The sequence below is a fragment of the Polypterus senegalus genome, chromosome 11 (genome assembly GCF_016835505.1).
Source record: "Polypterus senegalus isolate Bchr_013 chromosome 11, ASM1683550v1, whole genome shotgun sequence".
Taxonomy (NCBI): domain Eukaryota; kingdom Metazoa; phylum Chordata; class Cladistia; order Polypteriformes; family Polypteridae; genus Polypterus; species Polypterus senegalus.
Window position 1 is genome coordinate 141,292,435 of NC_053164.1, and position 21,212 is coordinate 141,313,646.

The 21,212-nt window shown below is 37.1% G+C and overlaps 1 protein-coding gene across 8 annotated transcripts in view; it reads right to left on the reverse strand.

The window, feature by feature from the left end:
* abcc9 (ATP-binding cassette, sub-family C (CFTR/MRP), member 9) overlaps positions 1 to 21,212 on the reverse strand; it is a 229,194-nt gene that overhangs the window by 153,221 nt on the left and 54,761 nt on the right. For all 8 annotated transcript variants that reach the window (XM_039769711.1, XM_039769709.1, XM_039769708.1 and 5 more), the window contains 2 exons: positions 6,583 to 6,717; positions 747 to 909 (listed from right to left, as the gene is read on the reverse strand). In XM_039769711.1, coding sequence (XP_039625645.1) covers positions 747 to 909; positions 6,583 to 6,717 — 298 coding nt within the window. The remainder of the gene's footprint in view (positions 1 to 746; positions 910 to 6,582; positions 6,718 to 21,212) is intronic.

Genomic DNA, 21,212 nt, shown 5'->3' on the forward strand with positions numbered 1-21,212 from the left:
AACTGTACATCATTGACCAAGTTGTATATAATTCCACATACTTAAACCTGTAGTGCCAAGAATGGATTTTCTACTAAATTCCTCCAGGTTATTTTCCCATTATTATACTGGAAAAGCACAGTATCCCAGGTCTGACAAGCATTCTGAGTTTTTCACAAGGGAACATCAAGCATTCAATCTTATATGTACTACTATTCTTCAAGTGATGTTTTTGTACTATCTACTCAACACAGAATAATAGTAAGTAGTTTTACTACATAAATAATATCAGGAAGGAATAAACATATGGCAAATCATAAAACAGTAACACAGACACCATAATAAGGATTTTTATATATCTCTGAACTCCTAATATAAGTCCACTATCTCTGAATATCCATGATATGGCTTGTCCAGTTGCCATTGTCTCCATATCTCACTTCAGGCACCAAAAATGCCCTTTCGTCTCTCTCTCTCTTTCTCACAACCCAAAAAAAAAAACTCTGGCATCACTTCCTCTTGCTTTCTCATGAAGAGCTTCCTCCTAAGGCACAGAGTGGATATAAGGGGTGGAGCTACTGTGCACCTCAACCAGAAGTTTCACCTATAATCTTCAAATAATTTTAAAGTATTATATGTCAACCAGACTTTTAATCTTGTATACTGTAGCCTTGCAAAGAATTAAACTACACTTTGAGGTAAAAACTAATCAGATAAGCTAACTTTCAAGTGTTTAACTTGCATTGTAAAATTAGCTCTAGTCATACTTGAAAGAGAAGTGCAGAGTGCAAAGGTCTTCAGGCTGGTCAGCTCTTTCTGGCGTGTCTCCTCCACACTGGCACAGAAAATGTTCTCCCAGGCATACAGCTTGAGCAACTTGATTCCCTTAAGTATTTCGTTGGTTTTTTTAAGGCGGTCTGTAGAATAGTCCTAGAAAACAGATAAACCCCTATTATAACCTGGGACAATCCAATACATAAAACAAATTAGAGAGTTTAAACCAAATATGTTACGTTTTACTTTTTGCCTTCACCAGACTTGTAAGAAATACTGGCATTAAATTTATGCATGAAGAAGATATCCGCCTTTGTAAAAGAGTCAGTACACAATAAAAAGGCCATTTTCCTTCAGCAAGGATTCATTTTAGTTTTAATTTTCTACAGTTGACACATTCTTCTGAATTTTTTTTTTTTTTGGGTGGCGTTTAATACTTGAAAACTGCCACAACGAGGTAATCAGTGATTTAGAGATTTATGGACAATAAGTTCAATTTCAAATTTATTGTCATGTGTTCATAGTACATACATTAGTGTACAAAGTACAATGAAATTCTTGTATGTCTCCCCTAAACAGATCCAACATCATGAAGTACATGAAATACAAGTGTTCTAATAAAGAGTGTCACACACATGCACATGGGAGGCAGCTAAAGGACTTGAAAGACGTAATTTGATGCCAGACCAGGGGTTGGAAGTGTGCACTAACCCTGCAGGCCACCCAAAGGAAATCCTACCTGGGCCTGTCAACATCCCTTCTGACTCTGGTCCCTATGACATCATTTTCAGTTCCAGCCCAGATGATGTCACTTCCTCCAAATGACTATAAACCTGTCATCTTTCTACCCTTATGACAGTTCTGTTTTGGAATAATGACTGTAAAACATATTGTTGACTTTTTAATCTTTTTCAGCTGGAATCTTCAAGTAGGCCTATACAGTGTGGCTACTCCAAACCTTTTTCTGTGTTCTTCTGTTTAATTTACAACAGTTAAAATGAATGCAGATACAGGGGAAGACTGAATTTCACTAATATGCTAGAATACTATAAGGAAACAAATTAACCATTTAATAAGAAATGGGCAAACAACATGATTTATTTTAAGCAAAGGATTATGGTGGTTAGGTGGATTGGCGATTCTAAATTGGCCCTAGTGTGTGTTTGTGTGTGTCCTGCAGTGGGTGGCACCCTGCCCAGGATTGGTTCCTGCCCTGTGTTGGCTGGGATTGGCTCCAGCAGACCCCCGTGACCCTGTGTTCAGATTCAGCGGGTTGGAAACTGGATGGATTGATGGATTATCGTGCAATTAACTTTGTCCCTCATGTTATCTGTGCTTGGGTTATTGCTCTAATTAATTTATATAGATGGTCTATAAGAAGTTGGATAAGTGTGAGGATGACATTAAACTATGTGGAATGGATGATAGCGTAGAAGATAGCATAGAGTCATCAAAACCATTATAGACAAACCTGGAAATCTTCAGACACAAACAGAGGCTTGGCAGATAAAATTCAAGGTAAACAAATGTTTTACATGTAGGAAGTAAAAATATTAGATCAAATTAGACAGTACAGAGTGACAACCCAGCCACAGGGGATGCACAAACCAGTGTGTTTCTTCATGTCGGTTGCACAATAAATGCAGAGGGTTGCGTCAGGAAGGCATTTTTGCCAGATCAATATACAGACAATAATGCAGAATTCCATACAGGATCAGTCAAGACCCGGGTTAACAACAGCTACCACTAGTACTGTTAACAAATAGGGTGCTGGTGGATATTGGGCAACCGTTGGCCGAAGAAGGAGAAGAAGACGGGGGAGATGTGTCCAAAGGCAGGAGGAGAGAAGGAAGGTAAAGAAAGAAGGAAGGTTGATATATTCTGTGTATAAGAGACTAAATGGAAGGGGAGTAAAGTCAGGTGGATGAGAGGTGGATTCAAATTGTTCTATCATGGTGTGGATGGGAGGAGAAATCGGGTAGGGGTTATTATGAAGGAACAGTATGTCAGGAGTGTTTTAGAGGTTAAAAGAGTGTCAGGCAGAGTGATGATAATGAAGCTGGAAATTTAAAGTGTGATGATGAATGTTGTTAGTGCCCCTCAAGTTGGGTGTGCAATTAATGAGAAAGAAGATTTCTCGAGTGAATTGGATGTAGTGATGGACAGTGTACCGAAGGGACAGAGAATGGTGATTGGAGCAGATTTCAATGGACATGTTGGTGAAGGGAAAAGAGGGGATGAGGAGGTGATGGGTAGGTACAGTATAGTGTCAAGGACAGAAATGAAGGTCAGATAATAGTGGATTTTACAAAAAGGACAGATATGGCTGTGGTGAATACATATTTTAAGAAGGGGGGAAACATAGGGGGATGTACAAGAGTGGAAGAAGATGCACACAGGTAGATTATATCCTATGCAGGAGGGTCAACCTGAAGGAAATTGAAGACTGCAAAGTGGTCGCAGGGGAAAGTGTAGTTAGGCAGTACAGGATGGTGGTCTGTATGATGACGTTGGAGATCAAGAAGAAGAGGAGAGTGAGGGCAGAGCCAAGGATCAAATGGGGGAAGTTGAAAAAGGAAGACAGCAAAGTTGAGTTCAGGAAGGAGGTAAGACAAGCACTGGGTGGCAGGGAAGAGTTATCAGACAGCTGGGCAACTACAGCAGAAGTAGTAAGGGTGACACCAAGATGGATGCTTGCCGTGACATCTGGACAGAGGAAGAAGGAAAAGGAAACCTAGTGGAGGAATGGAGAAGTACAAGAGAGTGTACAGGGGAAGTGGCTGACAAAGAAGAAGTGGGATAGTCAGAGAGATGCAGATAGTGGACAGGAGTACAAGGAGATAAGGCATAAGGTGAAGAGAGAGGTGGTGAAGGCTAAAGAAAAGGAGTATGATGAGTTGTATGTGAGGTTGGACACTAAGGAGGGAGAAAAGAATCTGTACCGAGTGGCTAGACAGAGGGACCGAGCTAGGAAAAATGTGCAGCCGGTTAGGGTGATAAAGGATAAAGATGGAAACGTACTCACAAGCATGGAGAGGGTGTTGAGCAGATGAAGAGTATTTTGAGAGGCTGATTAATGAAGAGAATGAGAGACAGAAAAGGTTGGATTTAGATATGTTTAAAAGCTGTAAAATTTTTATGCCGTTTGGCTTGCTCTCTCTCTCAAGGGTGGGGATCGATCTGTTCTTAACTCTATTTTTCTTTTTGTAAAATCTTGATTGCTTTGTATGGAGTGAAATAAAATTAATAAAAATAATAAAAAAAAAAAAGGTTGGATTATGTGGTGATAGTGAATCAGGATGGGCATTGAATAAACAAGGAGGAAGTAAGGACAGCTATGAAGAGGATGAAGAATGGAAAGGAGAAGAAGTGTACTAGAATCCCTGAAGCCTACAAAAAAAATCATAATCCTGGGCCACCTTACATTCCTTCGCACCTCTAAATTAGTGTCTTTTGTTTAGCAAATGTGTCCATCAGCACAAGCAGCAAGCAGTTTGCTATCCCATTACCCCCCAACCGCCGCAGTTCAACTCGGACAAAAAGTTCTCCCAGCTCAAGTTTTTTTGTCTGGGTGTGAAGTGCCTGGAATTGTATAGGGTAAATAATATATTGTTATTTGGAAAACATGCATTTCATGTGTGTTCTATGTCTGTAATGATCTGGGTAAATGTAGGATTACAGGAAATGTGGAACACATACCTTAAACAGAAAGTTTTTTAATGTTGTAGTACTAATGACAAATATCAAATAAACACTTTCATAAAAGGTATAAGTACAACAAAACAAATTCGCTTTTATTCAAGAACTGAAAAAAACTGAAGGAAAAGTAATCGGGTTAGGGTACGACGCTGACACGACTGCTTGGGTGGTGCAGTGGTAAGAACTGTTGACTCATAATCAAGGGGTTGTAGGATTGATTCTGGCCTCTTCCTACATTTACCGTTTTGAGGAGACCCTGGAGAGGTGGAGATATGCTCTAGACAGGAGAGAAATGAAGTTCAGTAGGAACAAGACAGAATGCATGTGTGTAAATGAGACAGAAGTCAGTGAAATGGTGAGGATGCAGAGGGAAGAGCTGGTGAAGGTGGATGAGTTTAAATACTTTGGATCAACGATACAGAGTAACAAGAATTGTGGAAGAGAGGTGACAAAGACGCGCAGGCAAGGTGGAATGTGTGGAGAAGAGTGTCAGGAGTAATTTGTGACAGACTGGTATCAGCAAGAGTGAAAAGTAAGGTCTACAGGACGGTAGTGAGTCCAGCTATGTTATATGGGTTGGAGACGGTGGCACTGACCAGAAAGCAGGTGACAGAGCTGGAGGTGGCAGAGTTAAAGATGCTAAGATTTGTATTGGGTGTGACGAGGATGGATAGGATTAGGAACAAGTACATTAGAGGGTCAGCTCAGGTTGGACGATATTGCGTTGGTTTGGACATGTGCAGAGAATAGATGCTGGATATATTGGGGAAAAAGATGCTAAGGATAGATCTGCCAGGCAAGAGGAAAAGAGGAAGGCCTAAGAGAATGTTTATAGATGTGGTGAGAGAGGACATGCAGGTGATGGGTGTAAAAGAGCAAGATAAACAGGACAGGAAGATATGGAAAAAGATGATCCACTGTGGCAACCCTTAATGGGAGCAGCTAAAAGAAGAAGAAAGAAGACAGCACAGAGTGAGAATTTTAAAATGACTTTATGAGAAGGACTAATAGTGATTTTGTCACTGTCCATACCTAGACAAAAATGATTACATAGCATATTATGTTGAGTACAACTCAAAGGAGGTAATACAACATATTTGTGAGGCATCATGTAGAATATTGTGTGCTGTTTTAGTATACCTTTTACAAAAAGGATATAACAGCTCTAGAAAAAAACACACAGAAGAGAAACTAGAAATACTTCATGACTGTGGAGTAAGAACTATGAGGAAATTCTAACAGTACTGAATCTTGTCAGTTTAAGAAGTCAAAGTTAAGATAAAACCTGACTTAAGTTTTTAAAATTATTAAGACATTAGTACAGTGGATGTCAACTTTTACTTTAAAAAGTTCAACTATAATGTGTGGGCACACAAAGAAACTGGCTATATGTAAGATTCTCATAAGTGGAATAAGTAATTCGCTAGATAGTGCTACTTGGTGGATATATGAAATGGTTAGGTGAATAGGAATTGGCAAGCTATGTTGATCATAATGAATGGCCTTTTCTCTGGAAAACGGTTTTTATATTGGCCCAAATATGAAAAGAATTATGGATATTCTCAGTGTTACCCAAGGCGGTTAACGCTTAACTTACAAAGTCATTCCCATTTAGTTTTAATGGAAGTGCTTCAAGGTTATAGGGAAATAGATAAAAAATGCATGAGATTGATAATTTACTTTCAAACCATTTTATTTTTGTTAATTAAGCGAAAACTAAAGATAACTACAAAGTGGAAATCATAATTTAACATAGTTACACAAAATGACATGAGTTACACATTTTCTTAAGCTCCATTTCTTCAATTGTTCAAAATGCTAATTCATGTTTAAAGGCCTCTATGGGCTGTGTTTCTGTAAACAATATTCGAATGTGCAGGAGCAGTGAGAGGACTCAATTGTTAAAGGTAAATTGTCAATAGCTAACTAAGGTCAATAGTTTTTAAAGACAGAAATTAAATGAGAGATCAATGTACTGTAGGAAATTTCTAAAAAATAATTTATGTATTTTCACTACAGTCCTTCTGTGTAATGTACACAATGTCCTGTTGCTCCTTCATTTCAAGCTTGTGTTAGTTATGTTAAAATTAGCCAAGCTTCAGACACAAAAGATAAGAAACTGATACTCACCAGAGAACTCTTTTGCACGTCAGCAAGCTTTGTTGCTATGAAGTACTGTACTGGGGCTAACAGCACTATAACTGATGCACCAATCAGAGCACTGTAGTCTAGCAGGTAATACAACAGGATGACTCCCATGATGATCTGCAGAGTACAAAACAGCATTACACATGAAAACAAAACAGTTTACAAAAAATAACATGATCTTATTAAAAATAATTAATATCAGTACTGATTAATTATTAAATGAAAAATTATCATTATAGACTGTTTTTAAATTAAAATATTTTTTTATCAGCGTTGTAGCATAACTTATGCTCAAAGAAGCAGACATGCAGAATTATCACTAAAGGAACATACTGTATTATAGTCTGCACCTAGGTCAGAAATTTGTTTTACTGTATACATCCTTTTTTTAATACTTTTGCCCAAAATTACATAAATTCTTCCTTTTTACACCAAATGAATTTAACCTAATTCGTTTTATAGGTCCCTAAGAAGTCTGTGTCTGTCATTTCTAAGCCCAAAAATATTTATTATATACAGAATTGTTTACAATGCATGCTATTACAAAACATTTTTCCATAAATATTATAATCTTTAACTGTGTATTTTAATAAAAATGCTTGGCAATAGAAGAATGAATGAATACTTTACAAATATAAACATCAGTGTCACACAGCACAGTGGATAATGTTCAGACTTAAATTAAAGACTGTCACTGTCTAAATATAATATTTAAATAGGTGATACACAAAGCAAATACATATTGCTCTAAAAATAAAAGTTTTACCCTTTTTAGATATGCCATGAAATGTACCCTATATCTTAACAGCAGATAAAATAAAACTACTTCTTCTAAAATTGAACATACTCATTTATGTTCTGACTAGCCATCAAGGCAGCATAATATTAAAGCAATGGCCTTGTGTATGATAGAATAAAACTGCTTGATGGCTCTAGTAGATTTAGTTGCATACCTTGAATATGTATCTTTTCTTGATTCTTTGTGATTTCATTAGTTGCCAGATGGTAAATAGATTATAGTAGGCATTATTACAAAAAATAAATTTGAACAAAGGTTGTTACATCAGGATGCAAGTCATTACATTTAGAAGTTGTGCGGCACTGGGTAATATACAAAAAATATAATGTGTCATTTATAAAATTATAATATAATATGTACATAATTGACTCTTTACATTTTTAAGCATTTTCTGAGAGGTCCATGTGGTCACTGATATTTACCATTTCTGCAGAATATCTCACTTTCTACAATATTTTTACATTGCACTTTTAAAATGAACATTTAAAGGTAAAAATCCCTTAGTTTTCTCTGAAAATGTTGCAAAGAATATACAGTATGGAATAACTACCGGTACTACAAACGTTTAACTTGGATTGTTTCCATCGTGGACATAATCAGTTTCCTCAGATATGTTACTTTATTGTTCATTTGAAGAATCCTTCTTGCATGACAAAAGCCCCTGGAGAAAAAGCAATCATTTTCTAGAGTGCTTCTGCAACGCAACTAATAGTTTTTCAATAAAAAGATAATGTTTTGTAAATTTTGCCTTGTGATAGCATACCAATTGCTTCTGTCAGATGAAAAGTAAGCAAAAATATAAGCAAATATATGCAATGATGTAGGATTTCACTTGTTTCAAATGGTCTAGCAAACCAGGTTCCAGAAGGCAGTTCCACTAACTGAAATCATTATTCCCAAATGTTTCACGGTGCTTTGCCTCGATTTTTTATTCTTTTAACCATGTTTAAACCATAACTCTGTCAAAATGGAAGAAGAGCAATGTCTGAAATTTAATAGAATAATAAAATGTGTATTAGATCAATCAATCAATCAACATTTATTTATATAGCACATTTTCATACAAAAAAATGTAGCTCAAAGTGCTTTACAAAATGAACAGAAAAATAGAAGACACAATACAAAATAAACATAAGTCAACATTAATCAACATAGAATATGTAAGGTCCAGGCCAGGGTGGACAGAAAAAACAAAAAAAAAACTCCAAAGCTGGAGAAAAAAAAATAAAATCTGTAGGAATTCAAGACCACGAGACCGCCCAGTCCCCTCTGGGCAGATTGATCAAACACCATGTCCATTGCTCGTCTTTGCAGCAGCCACCACTGAGACTCCCTTAGCCATTTAATATTTCTAATTTTTGCTTTTTTAATAATGAGTTTTGTCTATTGATTTTATTCTTGTTTGGATTTCTTGCCTGATTATTGGACTGTTTTTAATTTTCCATTTCTGATTTTGGGCACAGTATTTCTCAGCTCTACCACATGTTCTTTTGAGTACTCATTTAGATTATGGGCTTGTCTAAATAAGCAAAATATATCATATCTACATCAGTATCAGTGAACTGTAGCCTAAACGTTTCTTCATTTAAGTCTTATTCATCAATTATCAATTGAGATGTACACTGTATATACTTTAACATAAGGTAGTTACATCTATTTAGGTAACAGAACTTTAATATAACCAAGTCTGTTAGCAAAGCTAAACTTTTTGCCCCAGTTTTCATAATATCTGAAGATTCCATCAAAAACTGTAATTGCAAAAATAATTATAGATTTATAACATATACAGTAAGGAGAAAGCAAAAGTGATACATTTTTCAGGAAGTTAAACTTCTGGCTTTTATAGTGTTTTAGATACAAAGCCAAAATGTAAAGTCAGGCACAGTTAAAATGCTTTTTTACATAGATTTACAATTTTGACTGTCTAAGTCATAGAGTGTAGTATGATTTCTGTGAGATGCAAAAGGCCAGACTCTGCTTCACTACTACAAGTCATAAGGCAAGAACAGGATCAGCAAGGAGTGCCAAGAATTTGCAGGGCACTCTCATCCACACTCCCACTTTTCACATTCTCTGATGTAGGCACCAATTTAAATATGTTAGGTAATAGCATAAATACATTTTTGTAATTGCTACTAGTTATGTGCTTATTAGATTAAACAGTGTATTTTTGCTGAAAAAATGATATGGGAAAATTATATTCATTTTAGGTATCCAGAAGGAATCCCAATATTTGAATATACCAAGAAAACAACCTCTTTAGAAATGAGGGCTATTTATCATTCAGTTTCTTCACAAATGTTTATTTATAAAGCTGCTCGATATTGTATTTGATTATGTATTAGAAGAATTTGTTGCATTTTATTTTTTCAGCAGGGAGAGTGAGAGTGAGACCATTGACTTAACTTCTGCAATAATTTTACTATCTGTGACCCAATTTAAATATAATGTTAAGTATAATTATTAAACATAAATTACTTAACAGTTATAATTTTAGGCAAAAATATTTTAACAAATATTAAAATGTAAATATCCATCATGTATTTGGTTAATGGAAAGATATAAAACAGATGGCTATGGCTATTTGTAGGTGATATTTAACAGCTTCACTTGTCTTTGACATTTGTTTCACTTTACTGATATATTTAAGGTCTCACTGTTTCTGAATTCATTTTTCTGCTTAATGCAGTAGGCAGATACAACACGTTACATGATTTATTTATATTATAGGTTAGTTTTTCTTAATGTGTTTCCCTTTCGGTATATTTGAAGACACAGTGACAGCCTTTTAACAGGAAAAATATCACAGTGAAAGTGGGTGTTTGTGCCTTTTCCTAGTAATGGGGTATATGACTGTACACTTTTGCTTTTATGGTCAAATGTTGAATTTCCATTCCCATTTGAAGCACTCTGGGGAGCTGTCTTTCAAATGTTGCCTATGAAAGTGGGCAAGAAATGCAGCAGAGATATTTCACTAGTAAATTACTAATTATTTGACAGCTTAACTATTACATAAGGGACAGTGTACAGTGGCACTGATTTCCAGCCCAGTTCTCAAATTCAGAAATTCATATTGGCTTCCTAACACTTTCTTCCCACATTGTAAACACTTGTTGTTAGGATTTTAGATGATACAAATTTTCTCTGCCTAAATGACCGAGTGTGTTCCTGAATGTGATAAACTAACATCCACTGTTCTGCAATAAATAACAAATAATAAAATGCCTCAAATAAAACCTCAAACAAACAAAGCACAGAGACAGTTAATAAGTACAAAAAAAATACCAAAAATGCTTAATTTTTATTTAATTTGTAAAGTACAAAAAATAAAATCACATTTAACCAAAAATAGTGCACTATAAAAAATAAATAATGTTCAACTAAATAAGCAATTGAAGCTTCTTTCAAGCAAGTCATGTTTTAATTTTTGGCAGTGAACAGTATAAAAACTGTCTGTGATATGATGTATATCTTATTGTTTTCTAAACCAACAGTCTAGTATCAACTTAAGCAACCAAAAAAAAAAAGAATAATTATATTTTATTCTATAAAGCACTGCAATTTTAAGTAAGGCAGAGATGCGCAACAATTTTCTTGATGAAGAGAATCAAACACTAACTTTAAATTGGGAGAGTCAATTGATGATTCAAAGTGAGTGTTTGTGTGAGCATAAGTGGTACCTGCAATGGACTGGTTGCCCATCAATGATTACTTTTTGCCTTGGACCTATTACTAATAAGATAATTTGATTGTTAAACTGTACTATTTTGTTATTCCCCCAAAAGAATGGTGAAAAAGCTAGACTCTCATTAATATCAGAAAAACGGCTAACGTTGTTTATAGCTCTCTCAAACACTCAGAATCATAAATGAAGATGGATGATTCTATGTTATGCCAATTATAAAAATTAAAAATTTGAAAAATGGTTTAAATTTAAATCTGTCATCACTGAGGCAGGGTTGGCCAACACCTTTTTAAATTCTGTGAACTAATATAAAATGACAAAACAATATAGGTACTATCTTCCCAATGCTTACATTTCATCATAATAGCTTCAACTGTAATGTTAAGGTTCCTTTTTGTCTTTTCCCACTTCATGTTTATAACAATATAAGAAGTCTAACATAGTAAATACATGTGTTAGTCAACTGTTTTCTTTGCAGTGCCAAGACTATTGGGAACAGAACACCAAATTCCTGTGTAAGAACAAGCAGTTTGGAACACACATTTGTCATGTGCTCAATCGATTAAGCAAACAATTTTTAAAAATCCATGTAAAATGTACTCGTTGCTAGTCAGTATATTGTCATGCTTTTATGAACACTATGAGAAATCAGCATGCCCTGAGGAAAATGTACTGAGGATTGTACCAGAAGATAAGAATTAATAAATGAAGAAGGCAAAAATGTTGGTGTAGGAAAATGCACTGGGTACAAATACTGGAAAAACGATCAGAAGTAAAACTGTCAAACATTAAACAAAAACTGTACAGGTGCCGGTCATAAAATTAGAATATCATGACAAACCCCATTCAAAACTGTGGGGGAGATTCACAAAGAGTGGACTGCAGCCGGAGTCAGTGCTTCAAGAACCACCACGCACAGACGTATGCAAGACATGGGTTTCAGCTGTCGCATTCCTTGTGTCAAGCCACACTTGAACAAGAGACAGAGTCAGAAGCGTCTCGACTGGACTGCTGCTGTGTGGTCCAAAGTTATGTTCTCTGATGAAAGTAAATTTTGCAATTCCTTTGGAAATCAAGGTCCCAGAGTCTGGAGGAAGAGAGGAGAGGCACAGAATCCATGTTGCTTGAAGTCCAGTGTAAAGTTTCCACAGTCAGTGATGGTTTGGGGTGCCATGTCATCTGCTGGTGTTGGTCCATTGTGTTTTCTGAGGTCCAAGGTCAACGCAGCCGTCTACCAGGAAGTTTTAGTGCACTTATATTTCCTATATTTCCTTATATTTCCTGCTGCTGACGAACTTTTTGGAGATGCATATTTCATTTTCCAACAGGACCTGGCACCTGCACACAGTGCCAAAGCTACCAGTACCTGGTTTAAGGACCATGGTATCCCTGTTCTTGATTGGCCAGCAAACCCACCTGACCTTAACCCCATAGAAAATCCAGACCTAACAATTCAGAAGAGCTGAAGGCCACTATCAGAGCAACATGGGCTCTCATAACACCTGATCAGTGCCACAGACCGATCAACTCAATGCCACGCCGCATTGCTGCAGTAATCCAGGCCAAAGGAGCCCCAAATAAATATTGAGTGCTGTACATGCTCATACTTTTCTTGTTCATACCTTTCAGTTGGCCAACATTTCTAAAAATACTTTTTCTGCATTGGTCTTAATTTATATTCTAATTTTCCGAGATACTGGATTTGGGACTTTCATTAGATGTCAGTTACAATCATCAAAATTAAAAGAAATAAACATTTGAAATACATCAGTCTGTGAGTAATGAATAAATCTAATATACAAGTTTCACTTTTTGAATGGAATTACTGAAATAAATCAACTTTGTCATGATATTCTAATTTTATGACCGGCACCTGTATATGACTAATTGTTGCCACAATTATTTCTAATACTAACTCGAATTCTAAGCACTAACTGTTCTTACAAGTAGTTTTATTGCCTGAATTAAAAAACCTGGACTCAGAGGAACAGGCACCACCATCTTACATGACTACTGTGTCAGATACTTGCAAATGTACTGTATATTGTATATAATTGTGGGTATACACAGTATATATAAAAAACAATGTTGACTGAACTAGTTACTCACTCATAAACACCATCACCACATTTTCCATGGTTAGACATGTACATGGCTATGTTGTTTATGGCCAAAGGTGTCTGCCACCAGTCACAAAGGTGTAGCAAATGACATTGTCTATGATGCCATCATATCATGACTATATAAGATGGTGATGTGTACTACAATGCAAGGGCTCGGCAAATTCTGGCAAGTTAGGGAAAAACTTTATTAAGTTTAATGCTTAACTTCCCATTTTATTTTTAATCAGTTAAAAAATTTTGTAATTTCTTAGCATTCATAACATCTAGAATGTGACACACAATCATATTTATTGTATCCCTATTTTTTTTTTTGACATTGTAATAGTGCTCTCACCAATTGTTTACTCATTAACTCGTGATAAAGAAAGATTGTCATGAAAAAACTTTTCCTTTTGCTCAAATACATTGGTTTTTGTAGCCTACACTATGAATGTGCACTATACCAGTACTGAAAAAGTACAGAGTAACCCAAATTTTAAAATGCTATACCAGCATTCCATTAATTTAAATATTGAAAGTAAATATTCATTTTCAAGCCCCTTGCTCTTAGTCATTTCTAAGCATAACTAGAAACCCAAGGGAGTCTGTCCACTGTTTGATTTTAATATATGTATTAAAACTAGCTCGAATCACCAAGATACCCAAACCACTCGTGGAACATATATTGTAAGCTGGAGGGGTGATCGCACCCCAAGAAGACACAGACGCCCCTGGGAAAACCCCTCAAACACAGTCTACCTTCACATCGCTCCTTACCCTTCTCTTGCGCTATAACACGTAATAAAGGTCTTGCGCGGTACTCTGCTTACTTAAAAGCCTTGTGCAGCGCCTGTCAGATTTGGAATTGACTGTTTTGCTTTTATCTCTCTCTCTCTCTCTGATATTCTGTGCTCCTAGCGGAACTGTCATCTCTGACTTGTCATGGAGCAGGTTTAAGTTTTTGAAAAAGAAACAAATGTTTGTTTGCAGTGTTTGAATAAAATTCCTGCTTTCTACAACCTCCTGTGTGTCTCTGTGCAAATCTGTGACCCAAGCGTGACAAGTGACAAGACAGCTACAACATCGACAAGCTGCAGGGACCTGAAAATCGAATGGGGTCAGGTAGGACCCCGGGAAATCCAGTTGTAGATGAGATGCCTAATTCTGGGGAGACGGTGGCAACAGCGAGCCGAGGAAACCACAGATGTCACAGAGAATATTTCAGAAGCGGAACAGACCATAGATGTTTCCTGTGTGATCAACTTGCCCACTTGGCAAGAGAATGTTGCTTGTCTCCAGCTCAATCAATGGAAGTTGGACTGGCCGAGGTTTGTTGCTCAAATATTACATATTCATCGGATGGAAAAGATGGCTTGTTGATCCCGGTGAAATTGGGGAGCAGAGAAATCTCAGCATTGTTGGACTTGGGAAGTGACCTTTGTATCGTGAGACGAGACTGTCTTGATGAATGATGCCTTAGAGACTGTGAGACTGTAAAAATACGCTGTGTACATGGTCATGTCAAATGATTTTCAGACATTACTTCTTCCTTTATCTTATAAGGGTCGCCACTTTAAAGTTTGGTCTGCTGTTTCGGACTCGTTGCCATGGCCATTACTCATAGGACGGAGAAATGCCCTTTTTCCTAAACTAATTAATAAATGTCAGGGACCAGTAGTCCAGTCCATTATTGAACTTTGGGGGGGAGAAGAAGACAACCAAGACGAAGAACTGATAGCGGCCGGGGAAAATCTAGAGCCCAATTTAGATATCGAACCCGATCTCTCCAGTGAGACGGAAGTCACCCCCGACAATTTTCCAGAATGGCAGGCTGGTCCTTCAACATCTTCTCAGATTGCTAACACCTGACGAACACAAACCGAGCATTAATGAACAATCAAATTTTGTGCATTTGCAGCATACTGATAGCTCATTAGAATATGCATTTAAATAGGCTTGCTCTGCCAATGACTCTTATTACCAAGAGCGTGATTCTGAGGGGATGAAAATCCTGCACTTTATACAAAAGGACGGTTGCCTTTTCAGAGTGATCTCAGACCATTTAAAGGGGTAATTTATTGAACAACTGGTTGTACCTGAAGTACATAGGAAAACTCTTTTGCATCTGGCACACTCTCACATCTTGGGGGGACATCTGGGTGCTGATAAGACCAGAGAATGGTTATCAAAACTATTTTTTGGCTGAATATGGGAAAAGATGTTGAACAGTTTTGTACTTCATGTCCTGACTGCCAGATTGTCTCTGCATATAAGCCTCCTCGAGCTCCCCTTTGTCCTATGCCCATTTTAGAAATTCCCTTTCAGCAGGTGGGATTAGATACTGTAGGCCCTTTGCCTAAGACTAAGAATGGGTACCAATATTTGCTGGTGTTGGTTGACTATGCAACATGATATCCCGAGGTAATTGCCCTGAAAAAGGCCAATCCACAGCTGCAGCCAAAGCTCTATGTGATATTTTTACTCGTATTGGCATCCCTACAGAAATCTTAACTGATCAAGGCACTCCTTTTACTTCTCGCGTGATGAAACAATTGTGTGATAGCTTTGCTATTAAGAAATTGAGTACCACTGTTTACCAAACGAATGGTTTGACTGAACGATTTAACAAAACTTTGAAACAGATAATCAGGCGAGTCGCTCATAATGATCCCACAACCTGGGATTCTGTCCTGCCTTTTGTTATGTATGCGGTGCGAGAATCACCACAGGCATCCACTGGCTTGAGTCCCTTCGAGTTGTTATTCCGCAGATGGCCGAGAGGCATCCTGGATGTTGTGCGAGAGGAATGGATAGGAAACGAGGCAACAGCTCACGGACCAAGCTTTGCAGATTGGGTAATTTCTTTGCAGGACAGAATTTCTATGCTTTCCTCTATTGCTGTGGAGCATCAACAACGAGAACAGGAAACTCAGAAGCGTCTTTACGATAGGCACAGTAAGTTCCGTGACTTCAAACCTGGTGATCGTGTTTTGGTACTGGCTCCGTCTGACCCACACAAATTCTTAGCTAACTGGCAGGGCCCCGCCCTTATTGAGGAGCGTATGAGTCCAGGAAATTACAAGGTTATAATACCAGGCCGGCGCAAACCATTCTAGATTTTACACATTAATCTCTTGAAGGAATGGCACGAACGACCGATGTTGCCATTGGTAATGATCTTAATGACACGCAAAAGTCAGAACTGTTATCTTTGATAAAACGAAACACTGATGTCTTTTCAGACTTACTAGGCAAGACTAACATTATAAAACATAAAATTACCACTGAACCTGGTGTTTGTGTACAGATGTGGCCATTCCAGATTCCAGAAGCGCGATGAAGTATTGTGCGCAAAGAAGTAAAAAAGATGCTGACATTAGGTGTAATTTGTGAAAGTAAAAGTGACTGGTGCAGCCCGGTCGTATTAGTCCCAAAGCAAGACAGTTCGGTTCGCTTCTGTATCGATTTCAGACGCTTGAACAAGGTCTCTAAATTCGATGCTTATCCGATGCCCCGTGTCGAAGAACTGTTGGAAAAACTGGATCAGGCGAGCTATATCTCCACGCTAGATCTCACAAAAGGTTATTGGCAGGTACATTTAGAGGCTAGCAGTTGCGAGAAAACAGCATTCGCGACTCCCGACGGACTTTATGAATTTACAAGACTCCCGTTTGCTCTTTACCGGGCATCACTAACTTTTCAGCGTATGATGGATCAGATCCTGTGTCCTCCTTCTGAATATTCCGGGGCTTACCTTGGCGATGTTGTGATTTTCCGCAATGATTGGCAAACACACTTAGAGCGGCTTCAAGCTGTTCTTGAAAGCTTGAGACAGGCTGGCCTTACTGCTAACCCTAAAAAAATTTAAATTGGGCATGTCCAAGACTCATTACTTAGGTTATTCTATGGGCAAGGGTTTACTTAGGCCACAATTAAGGAAAATAGAAGAAATGCTTCCTTACCCGAGACCAAAAACACAGAAACAGGTATGTGCTTTTCTGGGGCTTGCTGGTTACTACAGAAGGTTCATACCAAATTTTGCACATAGAGCTGCTCCTCTTACAGAACTTACTAGAGGCAGGAAAAACCGACCTATCTTGTGGACAGAAAATTGCGAACGTTCTTTCAGCGATTTAAAAAAAGCCTTGTCTTCTTATCCGGTTCTAAGGAACCCGGATTTCACAAAGGATTTTGTCTTACAAACAGACGCTAGTGCATTTGGTATAGGCAGAGTCCTGTCACAGATTTTTGACGGAGAAGAACATCCAACCACATATCTGAGTAGGAAATTACTTCCTAGGGAATGTAATTATTCTACAATTGAGAAAGAATGCTTGGCAATTAGGTGGGCTGTGGAAGCACTTCGCTATTACTTGTGGGGACAAAACTTCACTTTGGTAACTGATTATGCTCCACTTCAATGGCTATACCGACAGAAAGATACAAACTCTCACCTTATGAGACGGTTTCTAGGCTTACAACCTTACAAGTGCACAGTAAAACATCGACCAGGTTCTGAACATGTCAACGCAGATGCATTACCACGACTACATGAAACTGTAACAGAGAGTCATTTGATTCACGAGAATGTGAATAAAGCTGAGGGAGACGGTGTAAGCTGGAGCGGTTTTAGCACCCCAAGAAGACACAGACGCCCCTGGGAAAACTCCTGAAACACAGTCTACCTTCACATTGCTCCTTACCCTTCTCTTGCGCTATAACAAATAATAAAGCTCTTGCGCGGTACTCTGCTTACTTAAAAGCCTTGTGCAGCGCCTGTCAGATTTGGAATTGATTGTTTTGCTTTTATCTCTCTCTCTCTCTCTGACATTCTGTGCTCCTACCGGAACTGTCATCTCTGACATGTCATGGAGCATGTTTAAGCTTTTGAAAAAGAAACAAATGTTTGTTTGCAGTGTTTGAATAAAATTCCTTCTTTCTACAACCTCCTGTGTGTCTCTGTGCAAATCTGTGACCCAAGCGTGACAATATATACATACGTTCCTCATATTGATTAAGGAGTGCAGAGCACAAGGGAGGTGTGCGTCTGTGTAGAACAGCAGAGAAATGTGCATACATGCAGGCAGAGGGAATGAGAAAAGACTAAATGAAAGTTTTCAAGCACCTTGTTCTCTGTCATTTATAAGCATGTTTGGAATTCTAAGGCAAAACACCAGCCCCCTATATATACATACATATACACAAACATACGAGGGGATGTTCAGGAAAAATAGATTGGTTCATAAATATATAAAGTGGTTCATATATATATATATATATATATACAGTATATATGTATTGGTTATCTAACATTTTATTTATATTTACACCTATATTTATAATTACATCTCAAGAATTATAATGTATAATTGAAACACTGAAAAAAAACACATCTGTAAAAATAAAGTAAATGTATATTTTGACAACAAAAAGCTGTAGTGCAATTAACCAGCTGCCCATAACATGCTTCCAAATTTAGATAATATTTGCGTTGAATTCCTCCCACCCAATTGCACGGCAGTGCTTCAGCCATTTGATTTGGGCATCATTCGCACCCTGAAAGTGTATTATCGCAAGGAAATGCTGAGAAAAATTCTCATCAGCATAACTTATAGACAGGAGGAGATTAAAATGAATGTGGAAGAAGCTATTGAAATCATTGCAAATGCCTGGATGCAAGTTAAAGAAAGCACTATAGTAAATACAGAATCTTATTACTACGAAATTTTTATTACAACAAAATATTTTTTAGGTCCCTGGCAGTTCGTTGTAACAGAATTTTACCTGTATTAAGGTTATATGCTTTATATTTTTTCTGCATTTGTAAAGGGGGAAAAGAATCCTCTTTAGTTTAATCGGGTACATTATTCTTTGACCATTCGTGTCCTGCTCTACAAATTTATCAGTTTGGGCTGCTCCTCACACTTGACCTGCCTTCCACAACATGTTAATGAAAGTGTTTGCCAAATAAAATAATATAATGAAACTGAAGTACTTCAAGATCATTACAATGCAACATTTAGCACATTTAGTAATTTCATTCTGAAATACAAATAGACTCACTGTGCCTCGACTTATATAAAACAGAGATGGGCACTGGCTTCAAGTCTTTTTCACCTAGGAACATGAAGAGCTGGAAGAGGGTGTAGGATGTGGGGGCTGAAGTAATGCATGCTTTTAACGTGTCTAAGTAATGATGAGTGATTTTGTATGGGTTTAATATATGCATTACAGGCATGTGAAGTATCACTTATGTCTTTGATCATGTCACTTTCCATGCACAAAAAATCATGTTCTTCTGAAGGCTACATCAATGCACAAGTCATAAGCGCTGCATGCTTAATAGAAACACCGTGAGCATAAAAGCACAAGTAGTAATAATAATAAGCACATATAGGTAAGTATTGTGGTGTGAAATTTTGCATATAATCTGATAAATATTTTGTAAGTCTTTATTTGTATGGTTAGATACCCCCACCCCCTATTAGGACTAAGTCTCTGTAATTTTACGTCAGGGTTGGGGGAAGTTACTCAAACCAGTTTGGCAAGTGATTCTCTGCAGGACTCTCTCAATCAACCCCCCACAGGAAAACCAGACTACTTAGCTGGCAAACATTAGCTCAACAAATGGTTTTGGAGGGTGTCAAATGTTGAAGGTATTCTGTGTCCCATTGGTCTGAAGTATGGCTGTTTGGAATTGGCTTGTATCAGAAGCTTTTAAGTACCAGAGAGTCTATAAATTTGCTTGCTTTACCCCTCCCTCTCTCTCTTACAAACATCTCATGAAAGAGCATTTCACACACCATGAACCGAAAAGAACACAATGAAGTGCACAGCTTGGCAGCCATATTGAGACAGGCATGCATGCTGTTCTGAAGAAAGCTGACCAAAAATAAGCACTTGACTAGAGACATTTTAGGTAACTAACAAGTCTGTGTACCACCTGAAACTATGCATCAGCATTCATCAGGTTGTATGTTTGCCATTATTCAAATGTACTGTACTTTGCTTATTGTTATTATTTAAGAATATTATCAATAATACAATAATACATTATTTAAAGTGTAACTTAACTCCTGCTTGTCTTTTACTACACCTATAAATGTAGAAGGCAAGGTGGGGAGATATTATATGGTACAATACCTTATAAACAGTGGTAAGTCTGTGAGATTTGAGGCATTCTGACAAAGGCTACATATTAATAATACAAAAGGGGAAAGAAGAGTAATATATTACTCTACCAAGACAAAACAGTAAGTTAAATGCAATTGTCTGTGTGAGAGCACATAGACTTTTTAACCTACAGTATGTTAGAATATATTTGAATATTTACTTGTTTTCATTATCAGTATTCAAGCACTTATTTTCGTATAACTTGACAGCTCTAATCAATACAATAAATGTGAGCACTTTAACTAAATTCTTATATCATTTTCCAATACATTCCCCTAGATGTTAATAAATTATTTCTCTAAAAACTGTATTGGGCTCTAACAGCATTCATTAGGTTATATAGTTATTCATTTACATGCCACTGTGATCTGCAAGCAAACAACAACACGCCTGCCTTGTTTCACCTCCTTTTGCTCCACACTTCCTAGTTTACAGAATCTGCTCTTCTGTGAACCAGCAATCAAAAACAGAAATCTGAACACTTTATTATCTGAATCTGTCTTCCAAACTACTTCTACTGCATAGTACAAGAAGTCAACATAAAAAATAAAACAAGCTAAGTGCATTTCTTTCTTTGGGTTCATTAAGGTTAATTTTCTTATTTCTGAGAGTAAATGCTTGCTAGTCTGCAATTTCTCTTGGTCACTTTTTTTGCTGAACATTAATTTAAAAGGAAGCTAGATATTTTGATCTGCTTTTCATTTTTAGTTCTTCTAAACAGTTTCTGGTCACCAAAATTATTTGAAACTTAGTTTCAGTGGTTTTGGAGGCTTTTTGGAGAAATCCAGTGGTTAAGTTTATTTCTTGTTCCAATGTATTTTAGTCAAAGTTAAAAATGAAACCATCTTTTTGG